The 23,371-nt window shown below is 37.3% G+C and overlaps 4 protein-coding genes and 1 non-coding gene across 6 annotated transcripts; 3 read left to right on the top strand and 2 right to left on the bottom strand.

Moving 5' to 3' along the window:
• The first annotated feature begins 794 nt into the window (after positions 1–794).
• LOC133700441 (histidine kinase 3-like) lies at positions 795–8,128 on the top strand. Of its 2 annotated transcripts, XR_009843398.1 has the most exons (11): positions 797–2,361; positions 2,738–3,019; positions 3,281–3,450; positions 3,767–3,979; positions 4,300–4,486; positions 4,573–4,624; positions 4,714–4,943; positions 5,055–5,153; positions 5,618–6,753; positions 7,011–7,299; positions 7,401–8,128. XR_009843398.1 is itself a non-coding variant. In XM_062123969.1 (10 exons), the coding sequence occupies exons 1-10, from the start codon at positions 1,876–1,878 to the stop codon at positions 7,213–7,215; spliced, it is 3,060 nt and encodes a 1,019-aa protein (XP_061979953.1). In that variant the 5' UTR covers positions 795–1,875; the 3' UTR covers positions 7,216–8,128. The 2 variants fall into 2 exon arrangements, 1 of the variants encoding a protein (XP_061979953.1); XM_062123969.1 differs by having other exon boundaries at positions 795–2,361; positions 7,011–8,128.
• A 402-nt stretch (positions 8,129–8,530) lies between these two features.
• Positions 8,531–8,612, top strand: TRNAS-UGA (transfer RNA serine (anticodon UGA)). The gene has a single exon. It is a non-coding gene; the product is annotated as a tRNA-Ser (tRNA).
• Positions 8,613–10,541: 1,929 nt separating this feature from the next.
• On the top strand, positions 10,542–12,490 carry LOC133702150 (nuclear transport factor 2B-like). Its single transcript, XM_062126389.1, has 2 exons — positions 10,542–10,942; positions 12,121–12,490. The coding sequence occupies exons 1-2, from the start codon at positions 10,646–10,648 to the stop codon at positions 12,193–12,195; spliced, it is 372 nt and encodes a 123-aa protein (XP_061982373.1). The 5' UTR covers positions 10,542–10,645; the 3' UTR covers positions 12,196–12,490.
• A 387-nt stretch (positions 12,491–12,877) lies between these two features.
• On the bottom strand, positions 12,878–14,142 carry LOC133702149 (uncharacterized). The gene is made up of 2 exons (XM_062126388.1): positions 13,846–14,142; positions 12,878–13,675 (listed from the first exon to the last, which is right to left on the bottom strand). The coding sequence occupies exons 1-2, from the start codon at positions 13,987–13,989 to the stop codon at positions 13,223–13,225; spliced, it is 597 nt and encodes a 198-aa protein (XP_061982372.1). The 5' UTR covers positions 13,990–14,142; the 3' UTR covers positions 12,878–13,222.
• A 989-nt stretch (positions 14,143–15,131) lies between these two features.
• LOC133701653 (calmodulin-binding transcription activator 4) lies at positions 15,132–23,233 on the bottom strand. Its single transcript, XM_062125654.1, has 13 exons — positions 23,057–23,233; positions 22,655–22,780; positions 22,457–22,572; positions 22,044–22,132; positions 21,749–21,794; positions 21,026–21,506; positions 19,796–19,914; positions 19,605–19,695; positions 19,245–19,468; positions 17,423–18,105; positions 16,468–17,038; positions 15,952–16,245; positions 15,132–15,481 (listed from the first exon to the last, which is right to left on the bottom strand). Exons 1-13 carry the CDS (start codon positions 23,082–23,084, stop codon positions 15,392–15,394), a joined length of 2,958 nt encoding a protein of 985 aa, XP_061981638.1. The 5' UTR covers positions 23,085–23,233; the 3' UTR covers positions 15,132–15,391.
• Between the last annotated feature and the right edge of the window lie 138 nt (positions 23,234–23,371).

Here is a 23,371-nt window from a genome sequence, read left to right as displayed (position 1 = left end):
TTCTCGATCGCTTAAAAGATTTCGTTGTTCTAAAAACATATATATTATCACGATTATCATTAACTTCGGTGCAGAGACAAGTTGTAAGCTTTTCAAATTAAAGCGAACGACGTCAACTATACAATACATAGCTTCTCAAGAACTGAAATGTCATTTGCTGTTCCGATATCATTCCAAAAAGATATAGAGAGTTGTATGTGCTGAAAAGTGAAAGCTAACTAGCTAGCACCCATTATGTGTTTTGTCATGTAATGGATTTGAAACAAAATGTGGCTTTGGGAGGAAGGAATTCTACATCTGCAAGCAAACTCTCTAACCAAACATTGGCTATCGGATTCCAGAACAGTATAGATCAATATAATAGACATTTATAATAACGCCTCGAGAGGCTCCTGTCATGCTGGGGTCCTATTTTTATATTTCATTACCTACTCCTCTTCTTTTGACTCCGCCATGTCCTTCCATGGTAATTTTAAAGAAGCACAGGGCATCTAATGATAAATTCGAACAAAAAGATCGCCTTTTCATTGTCTGAACAATCTCGGTTCCATGCAGGGGTACTTTTGTCAACAGAAATAAAGTACAAGCCATACAAACACAAACACAAAGAGTTAACAAGCGTGTAGAAGTTGTCCACTCGAAGGGATGGACTTATGAATGGATAGGGATGTGAAATTCCGAGGGAAAGAAAGATAGTGAAAAGGCAGTAATTTCTGTTCTGCAACCAAAAAAAAAAAAAAAAAAACAGTGATTTCTGCTCAAGAGGGCTATACCTTTTATGCCCTTAATTTGCTGTCCATGCATCTCTGTTTAACGTAAACAGAATAAAAAATTGGAAGTCATCGAAAATGAAAATGAATATCCTTGTCGATTTATGGTAGTATTTTGTGTGTGAGAAATAATTTTTATGGCATGGATATAGATGATGGGGCTAGAATGCTAGCAGACATTTTCTATAACCTTATTCTCTCATCTTTATTTCATAGATTCTTCTTTTGTTAGTGTGTCCATGAGTAACTCGCTCTTATTACCTTCCTTTTCTACTAGCAGTACTACAACCATTACTTCTTGTTGTACTTTTGTTGTCTCTACTACTTCTTGTTGTGTAATTTCTTGTGTGCATAAACTTGGTGGAAACACTTGAGAGAGTCAAACCTTCAATGGTGCTTCTTGATTTTCTTCTACTAGTTGTTTTGAGTTGAGAAATTTGTAAGGACCCTCTTGTCAAACTTGATTTTCTTGCTAGAATCTTTGTTGGGTGTTGGAGTTTGTGTTTTAATATAAGCTGAATGTCGAATCTTTGTTTGTTCTGGTCCGTTTCTTTTTCTAGGTGTTGTTTTTGGTTGGTAGTTAACTGGATAAAAAACATTTAAGCTCTGTTTTAGATTAGAAACTCAAGAATCTCGAGGATTCTTTGATTCTTTCTTGAGGGTGTATGTGTGAATTACTTTTCTTGTTTAATATCTGGTCCTCTTGTAGCATTCAAAATCTGAACTTTGTAGCTGTTTTGATGGATAAGATCGCATCTTTTCCTGAAACACACATCTCCTTTCCGAGTTCTACTTGTTTGTAATTGAATTTGGAGTTAGGTGAAATTCTCTAAATATTCTTCTTCGTTTAACCGTGCCTCTTCTTGGTCTCATAGGTGAAGTTCGCTAACTATTCTTCTTCGTTTAACCGTGCCTCTTCTTGGTCTCTTAAGTTTGGATTTCTTTTGATGTTGGGTTCTACTAGACAGTCTCTGTAGATTTGACAGTGGCTCCCTTTCTTTCTCTCTCCCTTTATTTTTTTCTACACCTAGGGCTAGGCAATAAGTAAGACCCACTTAAACCTTTGGTACTGTTTTTAGATATCCCGTGTTTGTTACTGCTTTGGATGAGTTTGCTTCATGTATTTGGGTTTGGTTTAAAGGTGGGTCATCTACTTTGGATGCTATGTTGCTGGATTGTATCAGTAATTTCCATGAACTGGTTCATTAATGGTGGAATTTTGGAGACCAAGGCTGGTTTGCTTGGTGATGGTGGCAAGATGTGGCTCAAATGCTTGGAGAAAGTTTCAGGGAATAGTTGCAAGATCCATCATCTCTACTACCAGTATATTGGTTCCAAGAGAATTAGAAAAACATGGTGGAGAAAGCTTTTGGTCGCGTGGATAGTTGGTTGGATCACTGTCTCTGTTTGGATCTTCTGGTACATGAGCTCACAAGCTTTTGAGAAGAGGAAAGAGACCCTTGCAAGTATGTGTGATGAGAGGGCTAGGATGCTACAGGATCAGTTTAATGTGAGCATGAACCATGTGCAGGCCATGTCCATTTTAATCTCAACCTTTCATCATGGAAAAAACCCTTCTGCTATTGATCAGGTTAACTAGATCTCCTTTAACTCTTGGCAACTCTGAATACTAAATCTGGTAGAAATTGCTATTTGTCTTCGAAGTGCTTAAATGCCTTGCTTCTTCTTTTGTTCAATAATGTCAAATTATTTACAAACCAGAGTCCATCATTGCTCCCGCTCCCTCGATTTGATTAATCTAGGTTCTTAATCACGCAACTGCTTTTACTATATTCAATAATTTCGGTGCGCGGTTTTGTTATTCTAAGTTTTATCCATGTTTGGAAATTAGTTCACGGTGTTAATTTCAGTGATTTTTTCCATTAGTCCAGAACTAGGTCTTGGGTACTTCTTGTCTATCATTGATATTATCCAGTTGAAGTATAAACTGATTTTCTAAATTTCAGAGGACTTTTGCGAGGTATACGGAGAGAACCGCTTTTGAGAGGCCCCTCACTAGTGGAGTGGCATATGCTGTAAGGGTGATGCACTCTGAAAGGGAACAATTTGAGAATCAACAAGGCTGGACTATTAAGAGGATGGATACCTTTGAACAAAGTCCAGTTCAAAAGGATGACAATGTCGCCAAAGCATTGGAGCCATCCCCAATTCAGGAAGAATATGCTCCTGTCATCTTTGCACAGGATACTGTCGCACATGTGGTTTCCCTTGATATGCTGTCAGGAACAGTAAGCCCGATTCCTTTTTTTTATTTAAAAATTTCAGAAATGTTTTTTATCGTCCAATTCCCTGGCTGCTCATAGATTTCGCTAAAATTTTGCTAATGGGACACAATAAATTACCAAGAAAAAAAAACCCTGGTGATAGCTTCCATTCATGTTTTTCCACTGGTCTCACAATTTTGGTTAAGCTATTCTTTTAATTCCTTGACTGCTGCATTGCTGATTTAAATGTACTTATTTGTGAAGTTTCGTTTACATCCATATCAGGAAGACCGTGAAAACGTGTTGCGTGCTAGAGCATCTGGAAAGGGGGTTCTAACTGCTCCTTTCAGGTTACTCAAAACTAACCGTCTTGGAGTTATTTTGACATTTGCTGTCTACAAGACAGACCTCCCTTCTAATGCAATGCCAAATGAGAGGATTCAAGCAACTGACGGGTATGATTTAATTCATCTATATGTGAGAGGAAACGTTGCTTAATTCATATGGTCCCGTTCTGTTGATGCTTGATCAAATAAAGGTGCATAATTGATGTGGAAACAGATTTTTAATCCAGAAGCAAGGGCGATGCTTCAAAATCTTAACTGTTTCCCTTCATCGAGTCAGTTGTATGGAAAGAAAAATTAATATTTGCAAATTTTATGGTGTTCCCAAAGTGATGCTCTAATAAAAGCTTGAATATATAGAGTTGTCACTCTGATGAAAATTATAATTAATAAACAGCTCTTCTGATCTTCTCATGACTCCAATCAGGTACCTTGGAGGAATCTTTGACATTGAGTCACTTGTGGAAAAGCTACTTCAACAGCTTGCAAGCAAGCAAACTATCTTAGTGAATGTATATGATATCACTAATCAGTCTCACCCTATCAGCATGTATGGTTCAAATGTATCAGATGATGGGCTGGAACATGTCAGTGCCCTTAATTTTGGGGATCCTTTCAGAAAGCATGAGATGCGCTGCAGGTAATCAATAAACATCGATCTTTTGTTGAATGGCATGGGGTTCAACTTGTGTATGAAATAGCCATCTCTGTTTGATTGACTATTCAAAACCATACCACAAGATACCATAAGTTCTTTTAATTCAATAAAAAAGATAGCATTATAGTATATTGATATGGTGATATGGTTGGTCCAAATTTCCTTGTTTTGATGTGGTTATGCCATTATTATTCAAAAGAATGGAGAACCTTCCATCTGGGAGTAGCTAAATCAATGTTGTAATGCTTTAAGTGTATATTAGTTGAGACAGTTGCATAAACTAGTTGTCTCTCTTAATGCAGATTCAAACAAAAACCACCATGGCCATGGTTAGCAATAACAACATCAATTGGCATCCTTGTGATTGCATTGCTTATTGGTTACATATTCCATGCAACTATGAATCGAATTGCCAAAGTTGAAGATGATTACCATGAGATGATGGAGCTTAAAAAACGAGCTGAGGCAGCTGATGTTGCAAAATCTCAGGTATTTGGTATTTCTATTCTGCTCCTCCTTTCTTTAGGCTTGCAAGTTATGTCATACAAAGCCAATTAAATCTCAACTTTTTGTAGTTTCTTGCTACGGTTTCCCATGAGATCAGAACCCCAATGAATGGTGTCCTAGGTGAGTTTTGAATTTGGCCATTACTTGTCCAATATAAGGAACAGTGCAAAGTTCATGCAGCCATGATACTACCTTTGTCTGTGTTCCAGGAATGCTACATATGCTTATGGACACAGAACTAGACGCAACTCAGCAAGATTATGTTAGAACTGCACAAGACAGTGGAAAAGCACTAGTCTCACTTATAAATGAGGTCTTGGATCAAGCAAAGATTGAATCTGGTAAGATTGAGCTTGAGGCAATGCAGTTTGATCTGCGAGCAATTATGGATGAAGTATTGGCACTCTTTTCTGGCAAGGCTCACGAGAAAGGAGTTGAGGTAATATGTGTTTCTCGAAATTTGTTGTTTGGTTTCCTTTGGGCCCCACTTCTTGCCTTTGATCCTTCTTTACATGTTTCATTTTCATGAAACAATTGGCGGGAAGAGCAGTTGGCAGTTTACGTGTCTGATGGTGTTCCTGAAATGCTAATCGGTGATCCAGGGAGGTTTCGGCAAATTATTACCAATCTCATGGGGAATTCAATCAAAGTAAGTACCCGGTTATTTCTTCCTTCAACCTCTTTGGTAACAATTAAGGTTGAATCTCCAAATTGATAAGCAGCTACCAAAAACTGATTCAACTGAAAACTTGAGAACTTGCACAAAGATATAGGAGAAAACACCAGCCATGGTCTGTTTCCATGCAAAGCAAATTTTTGTGTGTTAAGGCTTGGAACATAGGTCTTCATGTTTTCAAGTTCTGGCAGCTGGATTAGCTAATGTTTTCTTGTCAGTGATCCTGAAGAGATCTCTCTGTGCTTGCCATGTGTTGGTGGGAATTAGCCCCCATTGTGACATAAAATTTGTACCTTCCTTTTGAGGAAGAGTGGAATGAGGAACGTTGTGCCTTGTCTTTAGTATTAATGGCCTCTCCTAACTCATGATTTTCTCCTTATCAACGAGAAGGAAAAAGGAGTTGTTGACTGATGTTTTCTTTCCTCTCTTTTTTCCAGTTTACAAAGAAAGGGCACATCTTTCTCACTGTTCATCTTGTTGAGGAGGTGATGGACTCGATAGATGTTGAGACAGAATCATCATCACGAAACACCTTGAGTGGTTTGCCAGTTGCAGATAGATGCCGGAGTTGGGTTGGATTTAGGACTTTCAATCCAGAGGGCTCAAGTCATACTCTCTCACCATCCTCTTCTGACCTCATCAATCTAATAGTTTCAGTTGAGGATACAGGAGAAGGGATCCCTCTAGAAGCCCAACCTCGTGTTTTTACTCCTTTTATGCAGGTTGATCCCTCCATTTCCAGGAAATATGGAGGCACAGGCATTGGCCTAAGCATAAGCAAGTGTTTGGTTGGCCTCATGAATGGGGATATTGGCTTTGTTAGCATACCAGATATTGGATCCACCTTCACTTTCACTGCTGTCTTTAGCAACGGTTGCTCCAATTCAAATGACTCCAAGCTCCAGAAGCAGAGACTAAAAACCCTAACTAACACAATGTCTTCCAAATTTCAGGGCATGACTGCATTGGTTGTGGACCCCAAGCCTGTTAGGGCCAAGGTCTCAAGATATCAGATCCAACGACTAGGAATACATGTTGAATTAGTTTTGGATTTAAATCAAGGTTTATCTAGCATAAGCAATGAAAGTAAAGTTGTCAATATGATCTTTATTGAACAGGAAGTTTGGGATAAGGATTCGAGCATTTCAGCTCTCTTTGTCAATAAGTTACAAAAAATTGTCTCGGGGGTTTCTACAAAACTGTTCCTCTTGGGAAATTCTCTCAGTTCAAGAACAAACACTGCAACTTCTGGTGTTTATACCCCAAGTGTCATAACCAAGCCCCTCAAGGCAAGTATGCTGGCTGCTTCTTTACAACGAGCAATGGGTGGGAATAAGGGGAATCCTTGCAATGGAGAACACCCTAGTTTGTCTCTTCGCAAACTCCTTGTTGGAAGAAAAATGCTTATTGTAGATGACAATAAAGTGAACCTCATGGTAGCTGCTGCTGCTTTGAAGAAGTATGGAGCTGATGTTGTCTGTGCAGATAGTGGCCAAAGGGCGATCAAATTGCTTAAGCCACCTCACAAATTTGATGCATGCTTCATGGATATCCAAATGCCTGAAATGGATGGGTATGTGATGCTTCACACCTTTAAGATTTTAGGGCTGGATTTCTTCAAGTTCACGGTTAACTTTTGAAACCCACAGCAATAGGAAAACTACTAGTTTTGAAATATATATTTATAGGCTGCCTAGTTTGTGATGGCAGCTGTTTGTGCTGTTTGTGCTAATCCAGATGCATTCTTATCTGTACATTGATTTTATTTGGATTTATTAATTCATAGATAGATTAGTTGCTAATTTTAAAAACAATGTCCTTTTCCCCCAGGTTTGAAGCTACAAGGAGAATTCGGGATATGGAGTCAAACTGGCATATACCAATACTGGCAATGACTGCAGATGTGATCCAGGCTACATATGAGGAATGCCAAAGATGTGGGATGGATGGATATGTTTCCAAGCCATTCGAAGCTGAACAACTCTATCATGAAGTTTCACGTTTTTTGCAGCCAACTTCCAGTGCGAATTTATAGAGAACTTCTATTGAAGGCTACTCATGACATGAGCTCAAGCACCTGTTCTGCAGGGCTTGAATGGGTTGAGAGTTTTCCCGAACAGTGAGTTCTCCATTCCCCTAAATTGATTCTTGATTTTCATAGCCTCTGCGTTGAAGGTTTTTATTACAAAATTCCTGAAACACTTTACTCTTTTTTTCAAGACCTGGAGCACACCTTTCTCAATTGTTCCTCAGATGTTTGACTCTAAACCTCAAATTACTTTGCTACCTCACAAGCTTGTTGACTTCCTGATCCGCTTGATGTTTCTCCGGGAAAAAAAAATCGTTTTGTTGCGGAGAGTGTAAAACTGTAAATAGAAGCCATGATTGATTGGTTGGGCTCTAGTTCATTGATTGTTTTACGGGCTGCATAATGAAAGATGATTCCCTTTTCCTTGTAAAGTTGATCTCATATCCAAGCTGTCATTAGTGTTAGGGAGGAGGGTTTATTGGTAGAGACAGAACTCTTAGAATAGGACGTCGAATTCAATACTTACTTTCCAGTGGTTGGAGAAATCCAGATTCCCGAGTGTATCATAGAAAATACGGAATTGCAATCTCCTTCATGTGAAGTAATAAATCAGTGAGAAGCCGAGGAGATCTCTCTTTCTTTGAGGGTGGCCGACTGTGACTTTGGTACAAGATTCTCTCGGAAGAAGGAAAGATAGCTTCTAGGCAGCAAAGGGGAGGATGCTTCATGTATATTATCTCTTTAATAACGATGTTGATGTGTACCATACTAGGTTACTCCTTGTTAGATGTTTCTAACAGTACCAGAAGGTTGTACTGCTAAGAATTGATGTAACTTATACAGTGACAGTCTAAAAAATTTGAGTAATCGCAAGATTCTTGTCTGGTCATCACATTTGACTAGCGGCATTATTGTTTCAGTGAACGTTCATTACGCCCCATGACTGTTCTCTGCGGGTGAAGTGCTTTTTATCAGTACTAGAAACGGTCCTTCGCAGTTCGGTTGTCAAAGGTGATGGATGCTGTTGTCCTAAAGCTCTATTCCTTCTGCTTCTGACAAATCAAGTCAGAAAACAACATCTTATCTACCCTCTTTTTTTCCTGCATACAAAATAGATGTACAGGGAAGGGTATGGAATGGATGTAGAAAGCCTATGAAGATATATAGCTTATAGTAAAATTTCAAACAGTGGAAAGTGGAAAAATAAGTTGTGGCTTTCAACCTCCAGAGCTTGGAGGTTGCAGTTTTCCACTAGACGTATTACGCATGAGCTACGAAATATTTATTAATAGATTAAAGAGAGCTTCCAAAAAGCACGGGTGTCGATATGTCCGAGTGGTTAAGGAGACAGACTTGAAATCTGTTGGGCTTCGCCCGCGCAGGTTCGAACCCTGCTGTCGACGGCTTTTTGTTCCTTTTCAACTGCTTTCATTGCAGATAGCATTATTACATGCAGTATATAAAATTTATGGCATGAAATACCATTAAAATTAGAAAAAAAAAAAAATATTCGACGATAATACGAGGTTAAATTCATTAAAGCATGAACTATTAATGAAATAACTTGCAAAAAGAAAATCGTAAAATTAAAACAATCCGTTGAAAGAAAATTGTAAATTTCAAGATTTAATAATCTAATATTTAAAATCAAAAAATATAATATCAAAAAAATAATCCGAGTTAATTTTATAAACCTACAACCATAATACAAGATTGAGATAAAAAAAATTCAAAAAAAATACCTAGCAAAAAAATAAGCTGACTCAGGGCAAATTATTTCATGCAAAACAATAAAATAAAAAAACACTCATAAAAAAATTGAGGATAAAAATAGACACTTTCAAAAGAAGCACTTAGCAAAAAAGACAAACACGTTCAATGATGCTACCCTGTAAAGAGAAGACATGAAAAAATCACGAAGAAAAATTTTAAATCATAAAAAAAATAAAATTAAAACAATGAGGACTAAACCATGCATAAAAATAATTGAAAGAAACTAAACAGAGATTAAATTAAAAAAATAAATGATAAAAATGATAAAAAAAAAGAGCAATAAAAAATGAGTATCAAAATTGGAAACCAAATAAATTAAATTAACCTCCCACGGATAAAAAAAAAAATGATGCAAGGGATAAAAAAAATAACAATAAAAAAATAAGGACCAAATTAGATAAAAAATCATAATAAAATTAAATGATGAGAGACGAAATTAAATACAAAATAAACTCAAAGAAGCATAAAATCTATATAAAAAAATAAAAATTAAAAGAATGAGGACCAAACCGAAAATAATACAAATTAGAATATACAAATGAATTTTTAAAAGCTTTGCAGGAATATCAAGGCTTATGAGAAAATAAAGAAGTAGAGGAGGAAAAAGACCAATCGTCGTCGAACGTGCCACCCTAATAAATGCGTTGCCACCTCCCGTGTCGGGTGAATAGGCGATCGACTTTTTTTTACCACTATAATGCCCCTCACGCGCCACCAAAATAGCGTGGGGGACAATAACACGTCTGCGCGTGTGTGGCACACATTAGCCTATTATATTGATTTATTAATATTATAATAATGCAAATTACTAAAAAAGCCCTATAGGCATATAAATATTATGAAAAAACAATGATGGAAATACAAAAATACTCTCCTAAAACAGCCTTTGATTTTTCAAAGTCAAAGGATAAACATGAAATTTTATTGTACATAAAATATGTAAAGAAAAAAAAACTCATCTTTTAAATGCTTTTTTTTTTCAAGACCTGAATGGTACAAACATTATTTAACTCTACAAATCAATTTGTAAAGATGCAAAAGCCCCTAGACCAAATGCCCTTTTTTTTTAGCTCCCAAGAGCAACATGTTATTTTTACTGCACATAAAACACACATAGAAGGACTACTTTGTCCTTAATCAATTTTCTAATGACATTCGGATTCCACAACTTTCCCCCATTGCCAAGACAATTGTTAAGTGCAACAAAGGGTAAAATGGTTAATACACTATCCAAATCCACAGTGTTTTCATTCGCAAAGAAACAGTAAATAACCGGGCTGATTTAGTGCTTATTTTTTGTAATTTTTCAAAAGATGGGCTAGGCTTAACCCTCCATGTAAGGCTTTTTAAGGCCCAACTCAGCTACAGTTGGGCTTCAAAGTCTTTCTACATCGTTCGCCCAAAACAATAGAAGAATAAAAAAGTAATTGAAAAAAAAAAGCCGCGTTAAAGAGACGAGAATAAAATAAATCTCTACGGTCGTAAAAATCCCCTGGAAATTCTTGCTTTCCAACCCCAAATCCTAACCGTTGGATGATGATATAAAAGCAAAACTAAACCCTCTCTTCCTTCCTCTCCCTCTCTCTGTCTCTCTCTCTGTGAAACGAAGCAGAAGAAAGAAATAAAAGAGGAGGAAATAAGATTAAATTAAAAAGGGGTTGAGATGGATCCAGACACAGTAGCGAAGGCATTTGTTGAGCACTACTACAATATGTTCGATTCGAATAGATCTGGGTTGGCGAATCTGTATCAAGACGCTTCCATGCTGACTTTTGAAGGTCAAAAGACTCAGGGATCCCAGAATATTGTAGCTAAACTAACTGCTCTTCCTTTTCATCAGTGCAAGCATCACATCACTACCGTTGATTGCCAGCCTTCTGGTCCTGCTGGTGGTATGCTTGTTTTTGTCTCCGGTAATCTCCAGCTCGCCGGCGAACAGCACGCTCTCAAGTTCAGCCAGGTATTTCCTTTTTTTTCTTTACGTTTTTTCTTGTGGTGTATGTGGACTGTTTTGTGGTTAATTGATTGATGTTTACGGATTCGATTCTCGATCTGATTGAATTAGTTGTTACTGTTAGGTATTTTAGGTTTTTTTTTTATGATTTCGTTATTTTTTGGATTTTTGTTTTGGAAATAAAGAATGTTTATGTTTTGTATTGCTAGATCTAGGGTTTATTTGTGTGTGCCTTGTAGAGATTTCCAGTTATATTATTATCTGATTTCTAGCTAATTTATGCACGTCTAGAGTTTTATGGCATTACAAGTGCATGAAATAGCAGTGACATGAAGCAATTTTCTGGTTCAGGTGATTTTTCAATGTTTATGCGGATTTGAATTGTTTTTTTCCTTTGTTTTCAATGGCTGCGCAAGGGTTTTTTCTATATGAGATGCTTAGAAACTTATATTGAAAACTTGGTTGGTTCTCGACCTCCTAGAACATTATAGGTGATTACTTGTTTCATTTCCATGGTGGTTTGCTTGTTGTAAATTAAGCATGCGCTGCCAAAGTGGAGTGAGAAAGAAGTGATTCAGTAATGCTGAAAAAGTATGCCCTGAGCATTGGATGATGCTTTAGATGATCAAATTTCTTAGATAAGGAAATTATGCCCTGAGCATTGGATGATGCTTTAGATGATCAAATCTCTTAGATAAGGAAACTTTAACGTTGGAGCCGGGGCTTAAAAATGAAACCCCAACTCTGTGTTCTGTTGAGTGTCTTCATTATGATTCCTGTGTTGAAATCAATTTGATGAATGTTTGGCTAGCTCAATACACATGCATATGCTTAATCGGTAGAGGATGAGTTCTCTTGTTAGTTGTCTGGGTTATCTAATCATGTGTATGTTGGCATGTATCAAATTGGTCCTCTGAATTCTTCAAGCAGGTACTCTTGAAGTCTAGTGTTCTGTCAGCCATGACAATGTGGCACTGATTTGTTTTTTGTTCGGTCCTTTTTCTAGCACCATCTAAGCACTTGGTGGATAATGTATTGTTCTATGTGATCTTTAATTCATTTTAGTTTTGTGGTGTGTATTTCAGTCTTAATGTATTTCTTTACCGTGCTGTTCTGAGACTGAAAGGTTAATATTGTCCGTTTAGTCTCTAACCGAAATTTCCCCACGTGCTTTCTGCTCTCAGATGTTCCATTTGATGCCAACGCCACAGGGAAGCTATTATGTGTACAATGACATATTCAGGTTGAACTATGCTTGAAGACAAGAACGGCCAAGTGAAATCTTATATGGTTATAATGTCCAGGGATTGGACCTCTTTCGTTATATCCATTCAGTTCAAAACATTTTAAATGAAGACGGGGATTTTTTGTTTGGGTTATGTTTAATGTTTCATTCCAACACGCCTTCTTGGTGTTCCTGAAGTTCATAGATTGCTATGTTGTGGTTGGTTGAATTGGTAAAGATTTGTTGGTTTAGTGTTTAAAGATTTTGGTGTTGGAGATTTCAAAACATTTTGCTCGAGTCGAATTCCATGTCATGCGTTCAATGTTTCAGGTCTTGCTTTGAAGTTGAACTGCAGTTGCTTAGTATTGAACCATCCATCATCACTCAATTATGCGCGTTGTATCTGCATTAAATGACTTGTGTAATGCCACTGTTTTTGTGTTTAATTTTTGCGGTGGCTGGCTAGGCACCACACCATGGTAGTCGTTGTGCAGATGATTTTCTCACTGATTAGTCATCTATGAACATCGAAGGAGGAGTTCACTGCGCTGTTGAAGTTTGTGGCTGGCATGATTCTTTTAATCATTTCTTTTCAGAAAGGGAACCTGTATGTGGTTTGCGTAAAAGTTAAAACACTCAATCTTGATTATTTACGTTATCCAGTTGCTCTCAAATGGAAACTTGAAGGCTCAAAAAGCAGTGGACCTTGCTCGCAGTTCAAACGCAATAAGAAGACGTATTTTACATGGTTCTCTTACAAAACATCAACCTATAAAAGCAATTCAACATGGTTTTCTCTTCCTATGAATGCCTTGTTTATACCTGGATGCTAAAAACACTGAACATGCAATTACAATAATGCATCATATAGACATTTAGTGCCCATTTTGGTTTTTGAGGTTGCACTGCTTAGTTTCCAAGTGAAAAGCATCAAAAAATATTTTTTAAAACCAAAAACACTTCTAGAAAATAGTTAGAAGCAGAATCACTACCAAACACCTACTTTTAGGCGGTTACCCTTCATCGGTTGGCCATCAAATGCACTTGAAATGTAGCAAATGCTATTCAATGTTGGAACCTAAATCGATATGTGGAAGCTCTGGAATTTTAAAAGGAGGAACTTTGACAGGAACCACTTCTGACTGCTGATTTTCTGAATCTTGACCTTTGGTACCGGAACGTTTCAGCATCCCATTTAACATACTCCCAAACGATTTAAACGGGTCGCTCAACCCATCTTTAACTTGCAAAATGATGGACACCTGAGATACCTGCCAGGCAACAGTGAGGACAATCATTGCTGAAAGAAGGCACTGGGTAACAAAATTCTGCCTCCTCAGTTTTCTAAGCTCTTTCACTATCTCTCCCGCGGTTGTATTTTCAATGCTGTTCTCATGTCTTGACAACACTTCACCAATTGCAGGAGAATTTACCTCCTCCTCCTCCTCCTCCGCCGCTCCAGGTGATATATCAGATTGCTCAAGTTTAACATCATTCCCTTTTAGTGATTCCAACTGTTCATACAAACGAGGCCAGCTACGTTAATTGACAGCGAGACATGTAATTTGAACAAATCATTCAATAGAAGCTAATCAATCAATCAAAACATGAAGTGTTTATCGAAAGTCAATCACACAAGAAAATGATTTCAATGTTCCTTGGAGTTTTTCTCTCTCTCATATACCTCGGAAAGCAATTTGGAGAGGAGAAGTTGATCGTTATCATCCTGGAGGAAACCATCATCACCAGAGGATTCTTTGTTTCTTTTCTCTGCTAAAAGCTTCTTGATAGCCTGATCAATGAGCTCCAGATTTTTGGCTGGTTCCATGGTTAGGTTAGGCAATGATATTGATGAGAGAAGAATTGACAGAACAAAATAAGTCAAGACAACGAAATGAGATGCAGTTGAACATTCTAAATGGCAAGCTCATCGTTTTTTAGAGGAAGCCACGTGGCCTTACACGATAATCGTGGCTCCAAATCACAACTACCCACAGTGCACGCTGTCTGTTGCATTTTGCCCTTCAGGTTCAGGGCGAGGGCGGCTACGTGTAGCAGGCGTAACTTTTTCAAAGTGACGTCGACAAATTTCTACTCTCTCAAGTCTCAACACATGTTATGTCGTGGGCAGGGGTAATAATTTTTTGTTTTGTTTGGTTTTTATTCATAAAAATAATTTAATTAAATTATTATTTTAAAAAGAATAAAATTAATTAAAATTAATTAATTTCAGTTTGGTTATTTAAAAATCAGTTTAAACTGATCAGTTTTTAATTTTAATTCGGTTATTTTATATTAAAAACTAAAAACTATATTTTTTTTTGGTAATTTTTTGTAATTTCTAATGGATTTGATTTTAGTTTGACTCAATTTTTCTTGCTTGGTTTTGTTCAGTAGCTCAGTTTGGTTTAATTTTTTAATTTCAAGGTATGGTAATTTTTTTTAATATTTTAAACAATTTAATTGATTTTTTTTATATTTCAGTTTTCTCAAGCCTCCGCCTCTTCGAAATTCACAATTATTAATAAGAAGGGGCGAAGCTGGGTGATAGAGAAGAGATTAACGGCACCCTTCACACTTTTCATTTTAGTCCTTCAATTTTAAACTTTTTTCATTCAAAATAAATAAAAATGTATCGATTGTCTTCATCATTCTCATTTTTTATCGATGAAAAAGTTGCTATGAGCTTATAAGCTAACAAAGAGAGAGAGAGAGAGAGAGAGAGAGAGAGAGAGAGAGAGAGAGAGAGAGAGAGAGAGAGACTACTGTAAATGCAAAGCCTTCAACAAATATTTATAGGGGTTGACGTGATAATTTCTCTATTTCTAGTGTCGTCGGCAGCCATGAGCTTATCTCTATTCTAGCCAAAAAGAAAAGGCTTCACGCCTAGTGATCCGAGGAAAAGGCTTTGATAGCAGGAATCCCAGCATGCGCATGCACATGCACGCATAAGAGGATTGGAATTAAGACTTTCCATACTAAAGAGTATATTAGCTTCCAAGAGAATAAAGAAACTACATCAACTTCTTCATGTGCCATTTACACCACTTACAAGAAGCATTTACACAATCAATATGAGATAATGTACCAGTCATATTCTAATATCACTAGAGACTGTTGTGAATGCAAGCCATTATACACAGCTGAATCCAGAATTATCCAAGGCAAACTTAAGATCGGTCAAACTGGGGTGAAGATTGGTTAGTGCAATTGTATGTCAGAAGTTGCATCTACTGGAAACGGTACAGATCATCATTTTCCATCTCATTCGCATCAGCCAGAGAAGTAGACGCTGCTGCTTCACTGGTACCAAGTTCATCCTGCAAGAATGGTAGAAGAATTCACAGGTTTGGCCAAAAGAAAATAAGCGTGCTCAGCACAGAAACACTCAAATCGCACAGTGATTCTCTTGGGATAATCCTGGGGCAATAATAGCAGGAGCAAGTATCTTGTTAAACTTTTGAGGTTGATTTAAGATAAAATGGCAGGAACTCACAATTAATCCTCCCACCTTCAAACCTGACTTTCTATTTCCAACTGTGTAAAGCTAACATTAGTATTTTCAAACACCACGACATTGAGTTCACCATGCTTTACATGCATGAAAAAAAATTACATAATTGTTTCTTCTTGTTAATTCCATTGAATTACTTGGTAAAAAAAAATCCATTCTATTGCACAATCAACAGATGCTCAGAGGTAAAAGGCTTAAAAAACACATTAACCAGTTGCATTAGAAAGCATCAATGTTCAAATTCCATGTCAATACAATTTTTTCTGATCTATTTACCTTAGCTTGGCGGTATCGTTGCAGCATCCGACGATATTGCTGACGTGCATCCGGAGAATCAACCATTGATAGCACACGAGAGAAAGCCTCATCAATAGTTCCATCCACTTTCTGTTTGCGGAACATCTTGAGAATATCATCATCTTCCCTTTCATCAATGGACTCCGTCTCATTCCGGAAACCTCGCAAACCAATTCCTTTGCGTCGCCACCGCAGCACTACCTTATCTAGAATTCCAACAGCCCAGCATATTACCTTATAGTTCTTCCTAACCCGATAGCCTCTCACATGAGCCTGCCAAAAGACCAAAAGGTGCTTAATCAAGGATACTCTACCCCTCAAAATGAATGTATGTAATATACTCAATGGTTTGTTGATTGTGCTACTTGATAAATGAATACACAAGCTGTCTAGATAATGAAATGATGAAGCACAAAACAAATCATGATTTTAATACATCTCACTATTTTGAGAAAATACAGATGAAATTAGATCTATGGTGAAAAGATATAGCACCTGTATCTTCACAACTTTCTGTCTAAGTTCTAGAAAATCCTTGCGACCTTTCCATCCTCGATATTTCTTCTGAATGGATAATGCAGCCGAATTAATATCCTGGGAGTTACGAAAGGCCAGCTTTGACATAGCTGAGAGCCCTTGAATGTCACCGGCACTGATACCATACTCATCTAAAATAGAAGCTTCTATCTCTTGTCGCTTTCTGAAAGAATGTGCACGGAAAGCAGATTGTATTCGGGCAGCTGCCTGAGCCGCATTCCGGACCGCAGCCAAGGTATCTTTAAGCGAAACCTGATCTTCATTGGCAGCAAAGCTCTCCTTTGAGATGCTATCTACAGCTCTCTCAGCTTCAATCTCAGCAGAGCCTTTAGAAAGCTCACTTTCCTCGAGTCTGAGAGATGAAAGATGGCTAGTTAGTGCCACTTCTGAAAGATAACCAGCAAGTCCCTTGTGCCCACTACTGGCAGCAATGGATGCTGCAGTTTTGCCAATTGGATCTTTTGAACTAGGATCAGTCACAGCCCCAGCTGATGCACCAGAAGCTAAAAGGGCAGCAACCATTTTTTCCCTGTTACAGAAAATAATGACCACTAATCAAAAACTAGTAGGCAAATAAAACCAATTTATTATGAGATTTACTACATTCTAAGTCATAACCCAACAACACCTCTAATCGTCTTCCGTTTTAGTTCATTTGGTTAATTGGTGAGTTAGAAGATAATTCTGCCACTGAATCTCTTTCTAGCTTTCTCTCAAAACTAGTCAATTCTATCTTCTCATCTCCTATACATGTACTCAAAATTGCAAGTCTGGGTTGAATGTATCAACATTCAACATGGATATTCTTCCCTTGCAATATAAGTTGTAAGCCTCTACTTTTGGAAGATCAACAATCTATACAGCCAAAATCAGTATACAAAATATATGAAAACATACCAGGTTATAATTTTACCTTCCAAAACGAGCAGCCCAGTGGAGAGCGGTCCACCCATTAATGTCACGGAAATTTATACTGACTCCATGACTGAGAATTGGGCTTAAGGCCCACTCAAAACCTAACCCAGCAAGCATGTGTATGATCCCTTGCTCTTTTTTGGACAATGAACATCCAGGATGGTCATGTTCTTCCTGAGACTTGGAGGAAAGCCACTGCCTCAGCTTGTCTTTCAGTAGTTGTTGCAGAAGCCAATCAACTGTCATGGATGAAGTTCCACTGCCAACTAAAAGAGCCTCTATGATATAACCCCATGAATCATCATCAGCCTTCAATTTTTGAAGTAGATGAATTCCCGTTTCTGTGTTGTCTCCTCTCTGCAAAGAGAAATCAGACAGAAGCATCTGCACAAACCTGACAAGTAACAATAGCTCTTCTGGACTCTTAGTAGCTTCTGTTTGGGAAAAGTCACAGTGAGCACAGTTACTATCCTTAGCTCGGTAATCAAAGTCTCTGATCTCACTGCAGGACTCCCGATTGCCAGAAGTAATGCAGAGAGTGACCTTTCCGGGCTGTTGGGGAGGAGCCTCGCAACGAATAACGCCTTCTTGAATGATTTGAAGAGGAACTTCAGTGTCACCAAACATGCATGTCCATGATGATTCTGATGGGTCACAGAGAAACGATCCAACAATGATGACCTGCATTGAGACTCAGGACTTGAAATTTTGGACTCAATTTCTTATTTCAGAACTAAAAAGAAAAACATCTCAAAGCAATGCATAAGATAACTAATTTAAGAATATTCTCAAAGTACAACAGATGCAAACTGGAAATGTTCCAAAAATAATCCTGAGGAATGAGTCATCAGAAGGACAGAAGTTCATTTCTTGCATCAGGAAGGTTTATGAGATAATTGTTTAGTTTGCAAGCGAACTGGTAGTTTGAAGAATGTTCACCGAAACATCTAGTTATCTAAAAGGACCATAAGCTACCAGTAACTAGTCTTATCTGGTTTTCCCTATGGTACCAGTAAGCACCAGGGTTGGATGGTTGGTCGCTGTCCATGAAATTTTGAATTAATCTTTGCCTAGAGAGGGAGAGGGGGAGAAGGAGAGGGTGCAGGAATCCATCACTTGAGATTGAGAAGCATAAGGTGATTTTGTGTCCTTTGCTGATTTTATAAATGCGTTGCATCAGGATCATCTAATACACTCTATATTCAAGTACTTCAGTGTCCTGGAACACATAGTCATGTTTTCCTAATTTCTTAAATACTATCTTCAATGAATTCAGCACAAGATGATTCTGTGTCCTGTGCTGATTTTATAAATGTCTTGCATCAGGATCATCTAATACATGCTATATTCAAGTACTTCAGTGTCCAATATATAGTCATGTTTTCCTGATTTCTTAAAAACTGTCTTCAATGAACTCAGGAACCAATTTAGCAGAATCATAAAACTAGGGATAAAGCTACAAGGCAAAGTTTTTCCTCTGTTTCGTTCAATCCTGATCAAGAATGAGGATGGTGGCAAATAGTTGGTCAGGCAGAAAAAAACTAGTCAAATCTTACATGAGATGGATGCATTGGTGAAAGCATAATTCCGAAAGAAAAGAATGAACACATCCAGACAGGAGTGAGGAAAATTGTGCTATCAACTTAGAATTATATCACTGCACTGAAGGGGCAGCCTTTTTTCAAATGCTGTAAATTAATGAGTTCATACATTCTTCCACACAACAGTTCAATTCTTAGAATAATACTGCCATCTCAATGAATGAATAACGAGAAATGTAGTGAAGAGCATAACAGTTCATAGAATTTGATGAGTCGTACCTTTGTAGCCTCTGTAGCATAACCCCATTCTGGGGATATTTGACGGATACTAAACTTCTGCTGCTGTGCAACTGTCAAACTTGAATCTGCCTCAATGGGTATTCCAAGATGGCCTTGGTCATATAGCATTGCATAGCAGTCAGCATTGTTTTCATATGTTTCTATAACAGAAGAATATGTAGGAGTTTCGAAACCTTCAAATTCTTGAGGCGGCAACAAAGAAGCTGGCAATATGAAAAAAATATTAAAGCTTGATAAAAGTTCACTAGATGTTGAAAATTAAAATGTGAATCACTATTGATATCATTTCAACACAACATAATTCATTGAAAGGATCCTCAAGGCCATAAGATATCATACAGTTTCCAACATTGGTTTCAGCAAAATTTATCCAAAGAGAATTTTCTTGCTCTTGAGCTGTTTCCATCATTAAAGAAGACTTGGGCTTTTCCTGTTGAAAAATATAAATGTCCATAACTAGTATAAACAACTAAGAGGATATCAAAGATGTAAAAGAAAGATATGTCATTTACAGTCTCCATATATTTAACCTGGTACTCAATGCCTGATGAAGTCTTATAGGATTCGAACACTTCATTCCAAGAAAGGTCTTCTTTACTTCCATCTGTATAATATTGAGAATATGATTGCTGGTATGCGCCACTATCACCTAAAAACCATAATGTCATTAGTAGCTCTTTCTTGATTCCTTTCATATTGTGTTTTATTTATACATCAATGAAGAAAGGAAGAATGGAAGGCAGATACATGAACAAAACTAAGCAGATCCAGTAGTTAAATATTAAAGCACCAATCCAAGAGTAAGTATGCAGTAACATTAGCTAGGAATGACTGAGGAATCTCTGAGAAGCGTTTAAGGAAGTGGTAAACAAGAGATTACTTGGTGGTTACACTACAACTAAAATAAAAGGATCATATTGGACAAAATTTGGTCCTTGGGAGATGGATATCCTCTCCATCCATGATCAAAAGATCACTTTTAATCCATTAATTCTTAAAGCCCTATACAAGTTAGTGCTCATGTTTCCAGAATAGCAAGTTGATGAGATAATATAAATTAGTTCCTAACCTATAATGATATTGGAAATTCTCTCCCTTTCCAACTCAAGTATGATTCTAATAGAAGCACAACATATGCTGTAAGAAACACCAGTATCAGGCCCTCTTTCTCTCAATTAAATTGGGACATGTACAGAATCAGAAAGATGCATGTTGTATTCACCTTCTAATCACAACTCTCTTACCCCTCTGTCATTTATAGACCACAATACCAAAACAAATCCATTTGGAATTTATCTGTGAGGAAATTTTGTTTTGAGGATTATGGTGAGAGAGCTTTACTCACAAACTGTCAGTCAAGTAAAACCTCTTCCAAAATCTTTGCATGCTTTTCTCTCAACAGGTAAGATTTGAACCAGAGATCTAACATGACCCACCCACTTATTACCACCTGAGCTAAGTCATAGAAATTAATAAAACTGAATCGCAGAACAATAGTAATTGAATCATTGCACTCAAGAATTAGATACACGCAAATTTTCTAAGCCAACAACACTTTGGAGAATTAATTAAGAAGCTAATGTTAAGTCAGATTTAGCAAAAACCAAATGCTTAACAATACTAAACATGATGTAAGGATACATATGAAACAAATTAAATTAAATTAAATGCAGCCACGTGTAACGTGGCATCAATAAACTAGCAGAAGTAAAATGCCATGTTTAAATTGAGTACAAGCACCAAATAAGGACACAACAAACCTGCATCCTGAAGTGGTGCAAGATTGTTTCTCTCTAGTTGCTTTCCAGAAAGTCCACCATAAGATTGGTAGTCAACAATATACTGTGATCCACGAAGTAAATTCTTAGATTGATCCTCCTTGGAGATGTGGTTTACGTATTCCAGAATTTTTGAATCATTTGTGTCTCCCTCATCACCACCAAATGAGCCGATTTCTTTGATGTTGTCCTTGTTCAAACTCAACTGCTCCTCCAGCCTTCGCAAACATTGAGTAACCTCGTTATTAGCAAAACTAGTAAGCTCTGCTGTACTATCCACCCCATTGTCCTTGATGTCTAATCCCGAGCTAACTTCTATAGATGCTGGACTGGACAAACTCTGATGTTGTTCATATACACCACTAATTGCAGAGGATGATCCTTGAGTTTGACTAGTATTACTGCTGGGACTATAAGAGAATTCGGGTGATAGCTGTGCAGCAGATCCGGGAGAGGGTTTTCCCTGTAGACATAAATGTGACCAGTGACATTAATTTGCAAATTATAGCAGGCTAAGCAACATTTAATCAAAAATCGTTTGCTGCTAAGCGATTGACAAGCACCTCAATGGAATGATAGAGTGGTCAATCCAACCCGCATAACAGAAATAATAAGGATCACGACTGACAATGACAAAGAACTTAAACACGTTCAAACATGAAATATCACAGAATTTGATAATTTACAGAGGTCATAACAACTCACCTCAGAAATCTCTCTATAATGAACAAGCACAATGTGCTCAAATGCCCTGCCAAGAAAGTAATATTTCAGCACATGTGACCCAACACTTTATCATCCACTTCTCTTGCTCATAAAATGGGAGTGAGTAAAATGGCCATGATTCTGTGGATAATTTTAGATTAGCTTTTCTATATCTTGCGTAAAACTTACGTTTCCACTTGCCTCGAAAGATATCATGAATATGAGGTATTCTCTATGATCATAGCACATCATGAAAGGGAAAAAATAGTTATGGGAGAGAAGAGAGTTTACTCACGGGTCCAGCATCCAGTAGCTGCGTCTCTGAAAATTTGGGTTTTGCTCACCATGTGCATAATAACAATTTATAGTCTCAACATTTCCAACCTAATCATGCCAGAAAAATGTCAACACACAGAAAATGCCAGAAATATGAACCTTGGAATAAACACTAAATGCATGAAATGGAAACACGTTTCACTAACTAAACCACTAAACCTATCCGAAAGTTATTTCATGTTCTAGAACACCATTGAAATGCATATTACTCCTTCTAAATTGATACATCTAGCACCTAATACTATAAATGAGATCCATGATCATATCTTAAAAAAATTTCCAAAGGAACTTCTACCGCACGCGAGATGACAATCACACGAATAAATGAATAGTGATGTACGTGCCAAAGATTTGAAGGTGTGAAACAATAACCTTGAGCCTTTCATGTGCTTCCCCGACAGTTCTTCCATCCTTCTTTTTGCGCCAACTATGACCATCTCTTCTAAAGAACCTAAGAATCCTCTTATTAAATAGAAACAAAGATCCACCTGTTCAACACTTCCACACTGTAAGTAACTAATTAGCGGTAATCTAATCTTCATTACCTATAAGAAAACCTTAATTACTTACTGGTTGGCTTTTGAAGTGGTTCCTTTGTGAACTGATACTTATCATGATTTTGTAATATAAAAAGCACTTCTGCTGGTTTCAGCCACCGCGTTTGTGCTTCTTCAAACAGACTATTAATATCATACCCTGATTGAATTCCAGATTTTCAGTAAAATAATATAAAATTTGTTCATCATAAGAACATAATCACAGCAATTCATCTTTAATAATAATTAAAAAAAAAACCTGATTGTAACATGATGGAATTAACTTCTCGAAGAAAAAACAGCTAACTGGAAGAATTGCAGGGAGCAAAAAAAATAATACAGAAATCACTACACCCTCTGCCCGATTATGTGAAGTGGAGACTCTAACTGCAGAGAACATGAAATGAAAGTCTCTAACTAGGAAAACTGCACTTACGGTCCGGATTTGTCAATCCTTGACCCATTTTCTAAGCTTAAACCGGAGAAGCCGATTGATGAGAGGGAGGAGGAGGGTTGGGAATTTTTTACTAAGCCGTGCAGTTATTGAGGTTTTTAAGACGAGGAGACAATTACGAGTTCGTGTAAGAGAAAGAAGGAAATTATCCAATGTTTCGATTATAGCTGAAACTACTTTGACTTCTTAGCAAAAAGGGAGTAGGTTACTGGTATATGCTGCTCGGTTATTTTGTTTTTATACTAAATTAACCCTGATTTTATACGAAATAACTCATTTGTCCCTGGATGAGCCAAT

This window comes from Populus nigra, chromosome 8 (assembly GCF_951802175.1).
Source record: "Populus nigra chromosome 8, ddPopNigr1.1, whole genome shotgun sequence".
NCBI lineage: Eukaryota > Viridiplantae > Streptophyta > Magnoliopsida > Malpighiales > Salicaceae > Populus > Populus nigra.
This window is presented reverse-complemented; position numbering and strand designations above follow the sequence as displayed.

Excerpts from the sequence above, each read along its gene's own strand:
- LOC133700441 (XM_062123969.1), top strand. The coding sequence starts at position 1,876 with ATGAGTTTGCTTCATGTATTTGGGTTTGGTTTAAAGGTGGGTCATCTA. Across the intron at positions 2,362-2,737 it reads ACCCTTCTGCTATTGATCAG|AGGACTTTTGCGAGGTATAC; the intron begins GTTAACTAGATC and ends TCTAAATTTCAG. Across the intron at positions 6,754-7,010 it reads CAAATGCCTGAAATGGATGG|GTTTGAAGCTACAAGGAGAA; the intron begins GTATGTGATGCT and ends CTTTTCCCCCAG.
- LOC133702150 (XM_062126389.1), top strand. The coding sequence starts at position 10,646 with ATGGATCCAGACACAGTAGCGAAGGCATTTGTTGAGCACTACTACAAT. Across the intron at positions 10,943-12,120 it reads ACGCTCTCAAGTTCAGCCAG|ATGTTCCATTTGATGCCAAC; the intron begins GTATTTCCTTTT and ends TTCTGCTCTCAG.
- LOC133702149 (XM_062126388.1), bottom strand. The coding sequence starts at position 13,989 with ATGGAACCAGCCAAAAATCTGGAGCTCATTGATCAGGCTATCAAGAAG. Across the intron at positions 13,676-13,845 it reads TCTCCAAATTGCTTTCCGAG|TTGGAATCACTAAAAGGGAA; the intron begins GTATATGAGAGA and ends TTGTATGAACAG.
- LOC133701653 (XM_062125654.1), bottom strand. The coding sequence starts at position 23,084 with ATGGGTCAAGGATTGACAAATCCGGACC. Across the intron at positions 22,133-22,456 it reads AAGCACATGAAAGGCTCAAG|GTTGGAAATGTTGAGACTAT; the intron begins GTTATTGTTTCA and ends TGGCATGATTAG. Across the intron at positions 18,106-19,244 it reads ATGCTACAGAGGCTACAAAG|GTCATCATTGTTGGATCGTT; the intron begins GTACGACTCATC and ends GTCTCAATGCAG.